Source organism: Furipterus horrens, unplaced genomic scaffold (assembly GCF_987537825.1).
Source record: "Furipterus horrens unplaced genomic scaffold, mFurHor1.1.pri manual_scaffold_13, whole genome shotgun sequence".
Taxonomy (NCBI): domain Eukaryota; kingdom Metazoa; phylum Chordata; class Mammalia; order Chiroptera; family Furipteridae; genus Furipterus; species Furipterus horrens.
In genome coordinates, this window is record NW_028327183.1 from 19,675,713 (window position 1) to 19,689,910 (window position 14,198).

The 14,198-nt window shown below is 53.0% G+C and overlaps 1 protein-coding gene across 1 annotated transcript; it reads right to left on the reverse strand.

Moving 5' to 3' along the window:
* Positions 1-1,199: 1,199 nt before the first annotated feature.
* LOC149994211 (C-type lectin domain family 18 member A-like) lies at positions 1,200-13,889 on the reverse strand. Its single transcript, XM_090259670.1, has 13 exons — positions 13,658-13,889; positions 12,610-12,851; positions 11,920-12,011; positions 9,721-9,960; positions 5,947-6,044; positions 5,399-5,520; positions 5,151-5,258; positions 4,473-4,565; positions 3,967-4,073; positions 3,235-3,364; positions 2,838-2,934; positions 1,805-1,896; positions 1,200-1,310 (listed from the first exon to the last, which is right to left on the reverse strand). The coding sequence occupies exons 2-13, from the start codon at positions 12,746-12,748 to the stop codon at positions 1,273-1,275; spliced, it is 1,356 nt and encodes a 451-aa protein (XP_090115796.1). The 5' UTR covers positions 12,749-12,851; positions 13,658-13,889; the 3' UTR covers positions 1,200-1,272.
* Between the last annotated feature and the right edge of the window lie 309 nt (positions 13,890-14,198).

A 14,198-nucleotide genomic window follows, 5' to 3' on the forward strand; every position in this document is an offset into this window, starting at 1 on the left:
ATGCTACAGTTTTCCTACACATTCATCCATTGGTGGACATTTGGGTTGTTTCTACCTTTTGGCTATTGCGAATAATGCTGCTATGAACTTTGTGTATAGAAATTTGTTTGAGTTCTTGTTTTCAGTCCACTTGGGTACATACTTATGAGTGGAATTGCTGGGTCACATGGTAGTTGTGTTTAACATTTTGAGGAATTGCCAAACTATTTGTTACAGTGGCTGCACCATGTTACATCTCCACCAACAGTCTATGAGGGCTCCACTTGGTCCACATCTTCATCAACCCTTATTACTGTCTGTTTCTTTGGAAACCGCCATCCTAATGGGTATGAAGTAGTACCTCATTGTGGTTTGGTTTGGATTTCCTAGTGACCAGTGATGTTGATCACTTTTCATGTGCTTGTTGGCCGCTTGTGTGTCATTTTGGAGAACCATCTATTCAAGTCCTTTGCCCATTTTTAAATCATTGTCCTTAGGATAAATTCCTTTTTTGCCATGATTAGCCAGAGCTGTTTCTCTCGGTTGCAACTAAGAATTGTGATTGATACACTTCTCAGTCCCATGATCACAGGCAACACTCCTACCCCCAACCAGCAAAGCAACTCGCCATGGGCACATACGGCATGCAAGTGGGCCGTGGCACATTCTGGACAGTGATGAAGTGCCCACCTGGATCTTCTCACCACTGTAGGAAGAGGAGGGAGACAGGAGCATAACAGACCCCAGTGTAGATAATCACAAAGAAAGAAGAAACACATGGAGCAGGCATAAAGCAAACATCCAGAGGGTAGCCTGGGTCACTTGGGTGAGCAGGGAAGGGACTAGGGTGGGCAGGAGCACTCTCTGGTCTTCCAGGGTCATCCTAGCTTATCAGAATTCCCCTTCAAAATGAGCATTCACAAGTTTGGCTGTTTCATAACTTAGTTTAATCTTTTGTGGGGTGCATCCTGGGCAGTGAGGAACCTCCATCCGCCCCAGAGGGTCCAACCCAGATGGAGGAGAGCCCTCTAGTCTGACCCGTGGCCTTGGCTCTTGTTTCAGCACCTAACTGAGGCCCATCTACCCAATCAAAAGCAGGCTGAAGGGCCCCAGGCTCCCCTCCCCCTATGCTAGCCTCCCTGTTGGCCCTGCTTCACTTCCTGCAAGGCCTGGGACCTCTTCAGATGTTGGACTTTCGAGGTCCTGGCCTAGCCCTTGCTCCAGACGGACAGGCAGACAGGCAGACAGGGCTGGTGCACCCAGGCAGAGGCGAGGGAGAGGCACTGCAGAGTTTCAGGGCCCTGGGTCCCACCGGGAAATGTGCTCCTGAGCTAGGAAGAAAGCAGAACAGAATGAGAATTGATGGCAGCCCAGGGAGTCCTGGGATGGGGACCCTCTGCTGCTGTTGGTCCAAAAGTACCCATCGCCATCGTCCCATGTAGCGCCAGACCCTTCCAGCAGGTGCTGCTGGGAGCTGATTCTGGGCTAGGCTTCACCTCTGCCCCCCACCAGAGTCCACTGTGCTCTAGAGAATCAGATAACAACGAGGAACCTGACACGTCCCCAAATAGCAACTTCAGTGAGAAATCCCTGGCCAGGCTGTACTTTCCGTCCTGCCACTGTGTGGATACTGCCCTGCGTGAGGCTGGGCCCATCTTCCCCCTCAGGGCCTCTCGGTTGCCCGTCTTGAGCAGGGTGTTCTCAATGGCCCTGTGTGCTCAGGCACTCTCTAGGCCTGTGATCTGGATGTCCTGGCAGACCGGATGGGGCCAGAGCTACACCAGGGGACAGGACCACAGGGGGAGAGCCGTGGGAGGGCCCTCACCAAACTGGCAGATGTAGCGGTTTCGGGTTTTACAGCGTTGGTCATTCCAGTTGAAGGCGGCCGAGGCCTGCAGCTCCACGCAGTTGCCAAACCTGCTGGGCCAAGATATGGGGTCTCAGGGGGAATGACGTTAGGTGTCTGGGAAAGGCTTAAGTCCTTTATCCCAGCAGGCCCCCTGTGTCTAAGAGGCCTCAGTGCCTCCATCCTGTGTATGGGGCTTCTGTGAGCCACACCCAACCCAAGCTCCCTTCTCTGCTCTCCAGGCCACTGCAGCTCTTCTCAGGGAAGCCAGGAGGTCATGGCACACCCCCTACCTGGGGTGGTAACTCCACCTATCCACTGCCAGCACTCAGCCATACCAGCCAATGCGGGGTGGGGAGGGGACCTGGAACAGACAGGCCCATGTCCTCCCTCCCAGCAGGGAGAGGTGTGCCTGGGAGTCCAACCAGGCTTACTTCCTCCAGGAGATGGGCCAGGGGCACAGGCCTGGCTGCCATCAAGGAGGTCGGGGGAGGGTTGGGCGAGATAGTTGGAGTCCTTGGTGGCCAGACTGCCTAACCACCGCCACCTCTGTCACCCCTGCCGTGGACGTTCCTGTGACTTTGAAGACCAGAGCAGGGCCACATAACCAGAGGCCCTCGGTACAGGCTGGCTGGTGGGTGGATGTTGTGTGAATGGATGCAGGTGGGCAGATAGCTACAGAATTCAGGAATCAGTGTATTGATACAGACATAGGGGTGAGGAGGGGAAATGGATAATAGATGGAGGGGACCATGGGGATGGGTGGGTGGATAAAGCCTTCTTGGATTCCTTTTTTTTTTTGTGAACACCTGGAAGACCGAGATGTGCCTCATCTCAGCATCTGGCTATGCCTTGACTTCCTGGACACCTGGGCATCAGGTGAGGCTCAGACCCTCAGAGGGCTCAGCCAGGCAGCAGGCTGGGTGGAGGTTCTTCAGTGGCATTTGAAGGCTTAGCGAGCAGGCCCAGGGGAGAAGGTGGGCCCAGGGGAGGGAGAGTACCCCAGACTCACCCCTGATTGTCAGGCTGCCCAAAGGCAAAACTGGTGAAGGACTGGTGCTCCCCGGTAGCCCAGCGGAAGGAGTCCTTAGCAGTCTTGTAGGTGAGCCCTGGGCAGGGGCAGTCAAGGTTGGCCCCACAACCCAAGAAAGGAGGGCCCCGAACCCTGAGCCTGACGCATAAAGCCTGTTGGGTCCCAGCCCTTAAACCCCATTCCCTGCTCTTCCAGTCCCCCTTGTGGTTTTCTCTCACTTCAGCTCTGTCCCCAGGGAAGGGGGTCGCCAGGCTGACTCCTGGCCCCACTCTGGGCTCCCAGCCCTTACTGTACCCTTATGTCAGCTAGTGGGTGCTCTGGGTTTCCAGGCCCAGATTCCTGGAGCATTGTGGGGCACCCCAGCCCCCACACTTACCGATCCAGAAGTTCCTGGTCTCAAAATCGCTGTCAGTTACCTCGTTGGTTGTCTCCAAGCGGCCCAGGTAGAAGGCGAGGACGTCTTGTACTTTCTGGGTCTCGATCTGGGCGAGGACCCCGCCCTTTCCCTGCAACCCCCCACTCTGGGTCATGCTGGCAAGGTCCTAGATCTCAGGCCAGCCCCTCCTGCCACCCCACCATGGCTACAGGTAACAAACAGGTGTGCTGACTGTGCTTTCGTCACCACCCCCACCACAGCCTCCTGCCTGTTAGCATAGGGATCCTGCTTCCTCTCCCCTCCCTGCACAGGGGTCCAGACTGGCAGTGTCCTACCAGTGGAAGGGGTTTGTTTTACCTGCTCAGTGCCTTAAATACATTTGCATTGGCTGTCAGCATTAATAAGTCTAGAGATGCCAGTGAAAATCTGGATTTCTGGTTCTCCTAAACAATGTTAAGTTCTGGCCTCCCCAAACATGCTGGCTACCAGCAGGTGGAGCTGTCAGGACAGCTCCTTAGACGGAGGTTGGGTGGGGCCTCGTCCCTGGTCCCTCAGCTCATTAAGTGACTTTGTGGTTTCCATGGGCCTCTTAGTGGACCCCTGCTTTATGCTAATGATGAGAATCAGGTCAGAAGATGTGGAAGGAACCATCTCTTAGTCTAGGGTCCCTCCATTAAGACTCTTGCTTGAGGCCCTAGGGGGATCCCTGGAAAGGCAGGGCTCCGCTGTCACCTGGCACTTCATCTTGGCTCCGTAATAGGTGTCTGCCTCCGAGGACACCATGAAGCAGTCCCCGTCGATCCTCAGGTCGCAGGCGTGGGAAGGAAAGTGCACCTTGGCTGGGGGAGGGGAGTCTGAGTTTGTGTTTGGGGATCTTAGGTCAGAATTGTTAACCCCTCGCCCCTGCCAGGGAGCTGAGCTCAAGGTGCCACCTGCTGGAGAGTGGGCAGGGTCAGTGCTGTGCTGGTAAATGTGTGACAACCAGCTCTCTGCCTCAAAAAAAAAAAAAATAAAAAAAAAAAAATATATATATATATATATGTGTTGTAGCACATGCCGATTTCTGTGGTGTAAATACCCACACCGCGGCTCATTTCAAGCTACAGATGTCACTGAACATGGAATCGGGAAGAGGTGTGCACAACAGGCAACTATGAGCCGGTCTCAGCCAGGTTCAGCACACCACTGAGGGGACCCTGGGAGGGGCCTGACTTCTGGGGGCCTGGGTCAGGACTCACTGGCGCACTGGGCTCCCCCGTAGCCTACGTCACAGACACAGGAGCACTCCTCTTCCCGGAACCGGCCACGCACGCACTGCACGCTGCACCGCACTGCCAGGAGCGCCAGGAGGAGATAGCGCTCAGCGCGGCCCCTGGACCCCGTGCTGCCCTTGCAGGCTACAGGCTAGACATGCAGGGACAGTCCCACAGGGCTTCCAACTGCTGCCACACGTGACATCTTTGGTTTGATCTCATTGCAGAGAGAATCAAACTGGGGTTTGGGAGGTGGTCCCAGAGCTGGGGAGGGGGACAGTGGGAGAAGAATCCACTTCTGAATCCTAATTCTGTATTCCTCCCACCACCCCAGAGCCTGTGGGGCCAATCTGATTCCCCTTGAGTCCCCTGCACAGCTCAGGGTCTGGCAGACAGTCAGGTCTCAATGAAAGCTAGCTGAGTGACTATACCGTACGCAGATCACTCTGTACATGGTCAGAACCCCAGCACACATGATACTCCCTCAAAACTCAGTGAGGCAGTGCAGCCCCTGGACACACCATGCAAGCATGTGTGTGTGTGCAAGTTCAAGAACGTGCACATTTGCCTCAGGTCCTCTACACCCCTGGGGGCTGCCTGTGTGTGTGCTGGGCCTAGACTCCACTTGGGCTGTTGTGATCTGGAACCCCAGGTGCTCCTCACCTTGGCAGTATCGGCCTGTGTAGCCAGGGGGACAGTGGCAGTGGCAGGTGCTGATGTTGAGGCGCCCATGGTTCCTGCAGCTCATGCGACACGGGTTCCTGGGGACCTCTGGCCAGATAAGAAGGGAACGCTCTGAAAGAAGGCCTCCTTCAGGCGTCCCCTCAGGATGCTGCCACCCTCCTCAAATCACCAGATCAAGCTCTCATATACCCACGGCCCAGAAGGAGACAGGCAAGGTGGGCACTTACCACAGAGCCCCCCTGTGTGGTCCCAGGCTTTGAAGCAGCCCGAGACGCTGGCCGTGCAGAGCGAACACCAGGCGCCCTTCTTATAGGGGATGATTGTCTTCCCGTTGACCTCCCAGTTGCCTCTGTGAGAACAAGCATCAGAGGGCTGGAAGGGCCTGACCATGGGCAAGGCAGGGGCAAGCCTGGCTGCCTGCCCCACCCACCCCTGCAGCTCCTTCAGGCTCAGCCAGGGAGCCAGGGAGCCAGGGAGCTGGGTGAGACTGGGAGATTTCCCAGGAAAGAAAAGAGGACCTCCAAACTAATATTGGGACGTTCCCTGGAAGCTGGTAGTGCTTCCAGGAAGAGGCATCTGAGGAGACTGCACATTCTGCATGACTGGGATCCTGGGTGCTGCCACCTCTGCACCTGATCCCTTGCCCGCTTCTGCCCTCTCCTACAAGGGTGTAGACCAAGAGGTAAAGGCCTTCTGGGTGAGTGGGCAGGCATCTCTCCTGGGGTGAAAGTATCCTCCCCACACCAGCCCCGACAGCCCAGCAGTGGGGGCTTACCCAGGGAAGTAGGCACAGACAAAGGCTTCCATCTCAGTCTGGTCCCCAAAGCAGGTGTGTCGCCCGCAGCCCAGCTGGCTCGAGGTGGCCCACACAAGCTGTGGGAGACACAGTGGCTCAGAAATGCTATCAAGCCACTGCCACTGCCCATCTGGGGCCAGCAGCACAGGTGATGCTCACCTGGGGAGGGAGAGGGTAGCTTTGGCCCCAAGCCAAGCAGACAGCTCCCTCACCTCCCTTGGGGCCTCAGGAGTAGCTGCTGAGATGGGCAGAGCTATAAGGATGGGTGGAAATAGTCTAGGAAGGCTTTCTGGGTGGGGTTGGGGAGCAGAGGGGTGAGGCTCAGCAGATACCTGAAGGGAGGGGAGATTGTGGATGGGTGGAGAAGAGATGCAGAAGAAATACTTGGACCTGAAAGGCCTTGCGACAGGTTGCAAAAACGGGTACACTTCTCGCTTTAGTCCCCCTTTAAATGTGGCTTTGCAGTCCTTTGCATCAACAGAAGGACTCTCCCCAACCCTAAGTCTGGCTGGCCCTGTGACTTGGAGCAGAGGTGATATTGAGCCAGTTTTGAACCTAGGCCTCAGGAGATCCTACAATTTCTACTCTCAGAAAACCATACTCCGCATGAGCAAGGCTCCTGGAGGGTGAAAGCCCTCCCAGGGCAGAGAGGAGCCAGCTGAGGCCGCTTTTGACAGCCTGCTTTTGGCCAACCCACAGCTGATTGCGGCTACATGAGTGGGCCCAGCCAAGGCCAGAGGGACCTCTCAACTGATCCCCACCCAAATTGCCCACCTGCAGAATGGTAAGATGCTAAATTTGGGGGTCATGTGTCATGCAGCAAGAAGCTAATGGATATAGGCCTTTAACAGTATTCAAAACTTAGATTTAAAATCTTAGAATCTGTGACAACTTGGAAATAAGAACAAATGGTCAAAACACAGGCAGAGCTCAGCAAACTCTGGTGACCACTAAAAAAGATAAGTATGAGGTGGGGAGAGATGAATACATGGTCTCATGTATGTGTCCGACAATTAAAGATATACAGTCTGTTTAGGAGTTCATGGCATTCTTGCCAACGTTCACCCCTCACTAAACCACAAAGCAAGATTCATCCATTATCAAAGAACTAATATCCTATAGGCCATGCTCTATGAATTCCGTGCAATAAAATCTAGAGTAAGTAATTTAGGAGAAATTAAGAAGAAAGCATAGTTTGGAAATTTAAATACACATTTCAAAATGCAAGACAGCATCCTATGAAAAACAGGACACACTTCGACCCTACATGACCATGAAGGTGCTTATGGGGTGCAGCTAGCAGAGTTTAGGGGAGATCTGTAGCTTTAAACGTATAAAGCAGGAATGCAAAAGACAAAGTTAATGAGTGAAGAACCCATATCAAGAATATAAAAGAATAAGAGTAAATTGAATAAAATAGAAGAAAGAAAACACTAAAAATAAGAGCAGAAACTAATAAAAATTTAAAAAGGAAAATAAACAGAAAGCTGAATTGTTAAACTACAGAAACCTCTGAGAAAACTGCTGAACAATAAAAGAGAGAAGGCAAAAGTAAACTTGGAATTGTAAAAGGATGTTAGCCAGACACAGTAAATACTTTTAAAATCTCTGTTTAATCCTAGTTTGTAAATTTCTGTTAAGTGATGATCAATTAGGAAGTTTGACTTTGTTTTCTCACTATTATCATCCGCCTGCCATTTTATTGTGCAGATCCGAGAAGTGTGTGTTACATTTGTAATTGAATGTCAATGTAAAGCAAGCTACCAACTCATTTTTTTCCATTACCAATTCGTTTTTTAGAATCTGAAAGACTAAGAGTTCTGAAAAGTCAAGATAAGAAATGGCTTATTGTTTATAACTAACTCAAGTTTGCAACAAAAATTTTTTTTTAAATGAACAGTTATAACCAATAAATTGGCAAACATAAAATGGGTAATTTCCTAGGAAAAAGAACTTGGCAAAATTTTCTCAAGAAGAAACAAAAAATCTGAAATAATCTATAACTATTTCTGAAAGTTGAATCAGTAATTAAAAATTTATGCATACATACATGTACATACATAAAACAAACGACGAAAAAATAGAACAAGGCACAAATAGTTTTACAAGAGAGTTGTAACAAATATTATAGAAATTATTCCAGGAAATAGAAAATGAAGCAAGGCTTCCAAGTCATTTTATAAGGTCAGTATAACATTGCTGTAAACCAGGTAAGGGCTGTATAAGAAAAGAAAATCAGAAGACAATACCACTATCAAATAATATTTAGCAAACCAAATCCAGCAATGAATAAAACCAAAACAACACACACAGCTCATCACATTATTTCACATCAAATGACACGCAAAGTAGGCAGATACTCAAAGTATTTAACAAACAATAGGCAATCAAAACAGGCTAGGCTGGAGCAGGATTCTACAGCCCCACTGACAGCCCTGCTGCTGTGCCTGGCCTTCATCCTTTGGTTCTAGATCCCAGGAGAGATCCCAGGGGGCCCAGGGATGAGGCTAGGCCAGGTGTATTCTGGGAACTTGGGGTAGTGACTATTTACTCACACCGAAGTGTTTTAGCATTTGAATAACTGTTATAACATGGTGCATAAATTACTGCCCTACAATTAGGAAAGTAAGGAAAAACGAACATTTAAAAATACATATAAATGTTGGTATTGTTATGTTTTCTAAAAAGAGTCCTCTTTTATTTTAATTTATTCATTTTAGAGAGGAAGGGAGGAAAAGAGAGAGACATTGATTTATTGTTTCACTTAGTAGTGATGCATTCATTGGTTGGTTCTTGTATGTGCCCTGACCAGGGATCGTACCTGCAACCTTGGTGTATCAGGACAACGTTCTAACCAACTGAGCTCCTTGGCCACGGCAAAAAAAGTCATCTTTTAGAGATATATACTTACTTATAGATAAAATTGTATGCTGTATGAACTTTGCTTAAAAACAGTATGGGAGGGGCCCCGGTTTGCGGCAGGAGTACAGTGATCTCAGTCACTCTGGCAGTACCTACCAAGCTTGTAGGGCATGTTCTCTACGACCCAGCCATTCCCCTTCCAAGTGTGTCTCAGTGAAACTCAGGGTACAGGCATACAAGAGGCTCAGAGCTGAGATATGTGCATTTCGGCATGACTTGTAACAGTAAACAAGTAAACAGAACCTAAATGCCTGTAAATTTCAGTTTATTCATATGAATCACCCGTTGGTAACTGGATCGTGGAAGTAAATCTTATAAGCGTGGTCTGGAGTGATAAACACAAATGCAAAAGGAGACAATCAGGGAACATGTGTAAGAGTTACTAACACACAACCCTCCTGCACAAGTAGAAAGAGTAGAAAACACATGTACAGTAAAGGTACGAAAACATGCTTGGGATTTTGCTCGTGTTTTCTGTTGTTTTCCTTAGCACTAAACAATGCCAGGTATAGAGAAAGGAAAACAAAGAAAACATGCTTGTGAACAATCCACCTGGACTTCAGGAAGGGGCAGGAGTAGGGCTGTAGTTTAGTTCAGATGTTGTTGTTTTAAAGAGATGAGAAACAGATAGAGTTAACATTTTCTAATTCTAAGCAGTGGGTAAGAGGGAGCCCATTATTTGATTTATGTTTGAAATATTTCATATTTAACGCTGGAAAAGTAAAACCACACGAATTGGAGGAAAAGCAACCGCTCATTTTAAAACAAACTCTAGCCATTCCGAGTTGACCGCCACAGCCCTGGGGCCTCGGAGCTGGTACCTGGCCTCACCTGAGTGTAGTGGGTGCAGGTGGCGTTGTGGGCACACTCGGCCGCCGCATGGCTGTACCACTGGCCCTCTGCGAACCACAGGCCCACCACGTAGGGAAAGGACGCTGAGCCCACGGGCAGCAGCTGCACATTCCAGCCCACATGTGAAGCGGCCTGGTGGCTGGACGCCAGGCTTGGGGCTGGGCCACCACAGAGGGCCGCCCTGGCCTGAGCCTGTCGGGCTAGGCTCTCACTCCAGTCCTGGGGAGGTATAAACAGGCATCAGCAGGGGGCCTTCTCCTGCCATCTCCCACATGTTCCCTGCGGGGGGTGGGGGTAGGGGCAGTGGATAGTCCTGCAGAGAAGAGAGCACTGGGCCAGGTGTCTGTTTGGCTGGCTGACTTCACCAGGGCAAGGGAAGGTCGGACAGGACCTGCACGGAGCTCTCCAAGATGTGTTAGAGAAAGCCCAGGTGCTGTCTGGACCCCCCCAACCCAGAGCCTGCTCCACCCAGGGCTTCAAGCCTCCATCCTCCTGACTCCTGGGTGGCACCCTTTCGCCCTGACCCTGGCAGCACCACCCTGAGGGGGACAGGTGCTCTGGAGGGAGTAGTGCCAGCCCAGGCGATGGGATGGGTTTCTGCAGTAAATGTTCCCACCTGGTAATGTGAGCCCTGGGCAGTGCCCAAGCCTTTCACACTGGCTCTGTGTTTGCCATTAGCTACACCTGGCCCTGGGCATTGAAAGAAAGGCTCAGCTGTTCCTGCTCGGCTTCCCTTTGATGCCAAAAGCTGCAGCAGCCATGCCTTTGGATCCCGTTGCCCCACCCCGGCCTTGGCCTTGGAATGTGTAGGGCGCCATCGGGAAAAGAGGACTAGTGAGGTTGGTAGAGGTCTCCTGGGCCCCAGTGCTTTGCTACCAGACAGCAGAGTTCTCCGGAGCAAATCTAATCTGCTCTCCCTACCCAGGCACCAGCTGATCTTCCCCACCCCCACCTAGCAGCAACCCCTGCTGAAACAAGGCCCTCTGCAGTCAGGGTAATGTGCATCACCCTGTCTCCATGCCCTGGGCCAGCCTAGCTGTGTGACCTCCAGTAGTGCCCTAATATTCATGAGACTCAGCGTCCTCATCTGATAAATGGGGACACTAAGGTCCTGATAGGCTAAGATTGTTGTGAGGACTAAATCGTTACAGGGAAGAGAGTGCTGTGCTCAGGGTCTGACCCACAGCAGGACCTGGACAGGGACCATAGTGATTTTACTGCTGATGAAGGCTGGAGCTGGGGCCCCTCAGCAGCCAGAACCACCCCCAGGGCCTCAGCCCCACTGGACAAAAGCCCAAGAAGCCTGCAGGGGTGCCCAGGGCCAAAACCCTAGGTGTGAGGGAGGCTGCGTGGGGACTTCATGTGCTGTTTTGTAAGACTTTTGCTGGCCAGCTGATTGGGAGCGCCCCCACACCAGGGGTTGGGGCTGGGAGAGTGGGAGCCAGGACCTGGGCTTGAAGGAGGGGCAGAGCCGCTGCAGAGTAGGGAAAGGGGGAGCAGTGACCCCCTCCTCTCTGCCTGCCCCACCCTCACCTCCTGGGAAACTGCCCCCCGGAGCTCTCAAGGTCACCACTGCTCAGCCAGCCTCAGAGGAGTTTGTGGGAGGCAGCCATGGGAAACCCTGCCCACCCCACCCTGTCCCTCCCTCCCTCCCTAGCCTGTTAACATGGCCTGGGGAAGCTGGGGTCCCACGCTCTGGGGGCAGTGTCTGGGCCCCAGGATGACACCTCCAAACGCAAAGCCTCAATCAGGAGTGGTGGGAATCCCACCTACTCCAGCCCCAGTGAATGAGCAGGAAACTTGGAGGGGTCCCTCCTAGTTGCCCAGATAAACCCATGAAGAAGCACTGGGTCTCGGTCCCACAGGAGCCCCCACCCCCATCCCCACCCCCACCAGTCCCAGCTACTGCATCCAGCTGGGACTCCTTTGTGAAGCTCCTCCTCTCATGGCTCTGGTCTCCAGGACAACGGGATGGGATGTGAGGAAAGGCCAAAGGGCTGCCCTCTGGGAAGCAGGAAACTGTGGAGCCCCCAGCAACCAGGCTGGGTCCCCACTATTGCAAGGTGACTGGCTGCCCTTCTGCCCTGCCCAGGTGGAGGGGCCCCACATGGGCTCCTGAGCCCTCCTCAGGGGTGCCCCTCCAGCCAGCCCTCTGTGATTCCAGGCCGGGACACTCACCATTCTTCGCATGTTGGCTGCAGGAGGGTTCACCCGGCTGCGCAGGCGGTTATGCAGGGAGAGGAGCAGGAAACTCTCTTTCCTGCTCAAGGCTGGGGTGGGAGACAAGGTCAGGCACACCTGAGCTTGGGACCTGGGCTGGTCCCCTGGGTGATGAAGTGGGGGTCACCATGTCAGGATGAGAATGCAGTTCTGCCCTTAGGAAACAAGACCTGAGCTGGGACAGGAGGGTGGCACCCATGCGTGGGAGGATCTGGAGCGGAGGGATGGGGGAGAATAGGAGGTGGCGGAGAGTCAGGGGTGAGAGAGGGACAGGGGTAAGAGCACTCCGGCTGAGAGCTGGGGGTAGGAGAGACAGAGGGGAGTAGGGGTTGGCGGTCGGATGTGAGGAGGGGCCAGCCCTGGGCTCACAGAAGTCCCTGGCTGGGGCTCTTCTTGGCCAATTTGCCCCTCCTAGGGCCCCAGCTGGGAACTCCAGGCTGTATTCCTTCTTGACCCCAGCCTGGGCCCACTCCGCTTCATTCTTCTTCCTCCCCAGCCCAGGTTCCCCAATCTGTCTCGCCCCAGGACCCTCCAATTGTCGCTCTTTAAACCACACCAGTATGCCCAGGGCTCAGGCCTCGAGCTAGCTCCCAGAAGCCCCCTAGTTCCCCTCTGCTGCTCCACCTTTCCTGACCCAGGGCCCCTTACCTCCGGACATTGGAGCCTGCTCCTCCTGCAGCTGGAGAGGCCGCACCTCTGCCCAGGCCATGCCAAGGAGAGCCAGGAGCACAGGCAGGAGGCCAGGCCAACGGCCCCCCAGCCCAGAGGAGGGCTCCAGCAGTAGCATGGGGCCTGCAGAGCAATCGGGGCAGCGTGGTGTAGTCGTCCAGCGTCCAGCTAGCTTCACAGGCTGGATGGAGCTATTCACAATCTCGAAGAATCAGGCTGGGCTGGCAGACAAAAGGGGGAGGCTGGTGAGTAATCAGTGCGTCCAAACAGCCTCCCATCCGGGCTGGCATGAAGAAAGACTGATAGCTGCAATCCCGGCTGCCCCTCCGACAGCCATCCTACAGACCAAGCAGTGTGCACTGACCCCATGGCCCCTGCTAATCATTGCAGGATTATTAGAGCCCTCAGGGAGCCCTTGGAGCCCTTGCTGATTGGCCCACAGACATTCCAGGGCTGCGGATTAACAAATGGTGGCCGTGCCCTGGCTGGGACACGGTCCTTTGGGCCCATCAGTGGCTTTGACTCCCAACCCCAAACCCAGGCAGGAGGCGGGGGCCACAGCCGTGTGCCCTTTGGGTGGGCAGGAACTGGGCAAGACCCCAGGGGAATTCTTTCCTTTCTTGGGAAGCTGATCCCAACCCCCAGCCATGAATTAAACATGGGCAGGTGGTAACTGCACACCAGACAGGTGCCATCGGTGGGTGGGGGCACTGGAGCCATAGGCTGTAGGGAAATGGGCTGGGGCTGCACCTGGGTAAGGAAAAGAGAGTAGGACAGTCTGCCTGGGCCCACCCCCACCCCTGATGCTCCCCCAGCCCCTCCCACGTGACTACAGGCCAGGAGGGGGCTCGGCAAGCGGGAGGAGAGCATGTGACACCCATGGCTGACCCCAGTTCTACTGGGACAGGTTGGCCTCCAAACGGGCGGTGCAGTTAGGGGGCAGCAAATTGCCATGATGCTCTGGGTCTGGCTGTGGCCCACACAATCCCACCATGATAAGTTGAAGCAGATCTGAACCATGGCTCACATTTCTTAGAAAATGAAAGTCTGTCTTGCAGGCCACCGGCAAATGTCTGCATTCCCCACAGGGCAGATCAAAGGTTATTCAGCCATACCAGAGGACAGCCTTGCAAGCTGACTGCTTCTTCCTTCTGGAGTTTGTACATCCCCTGACTCCTAGGCTGGCTGCCACCCTCTCAGAGCTGGGTGTCAACTTCCTGGAAGCTCTGCTGAGATTCAAGTGGGCTTGGCTTTCTGTGAAAACACTGATGGAACATGGATATTATCATGGATACTGGGGTGTGGAGACAGAGCACAAGGACCCCTAAGCCAGCCTGGGGTTACAAGTCCCCCCACAATACTCAGGGCCTCAGGAGTTTCTAATCCCTTAAATGCATGACCAGACAACCTCAAAATTATCCCATCTAGATCTCAGCAATGCTAATAATAGTAATTTTTTCTACAGAGCTTACAAATGTTCACATATATGAGTTCCTTTCATTGTCACAAGAACCCTATGCAGATATGGTGCCCATTTTGTAGACAAGGAAGCTAGGCTCAGTGTGCCT

Excerpts from the sequence above, each read along its gene's own strand:
- LOC149994211 (XM_090259670.1), bottom strand. The coding sequence starts at position 12,748 with ATGCTACTGCTGGAGCCCTCCTCTGGGCTGGGGGGCCGTTGGCCTGGC. Across the intron at positions 5,521-5,946 it reads GTCTGTGCCTACTTCCCTGG|AGGCAACTGGGAGGTCAACG; the intron begins GTAAGCCCCCAC and ends TTGTTCTCACAG. Across the intron at positions 5,259-5,398 it reads CCACACAGGGGGGCTCTGTG|AGGTCCCCAGGAACCCGTGT; the intron begins GTAAGTGCCCAC and ends TTATCTGGCCAG.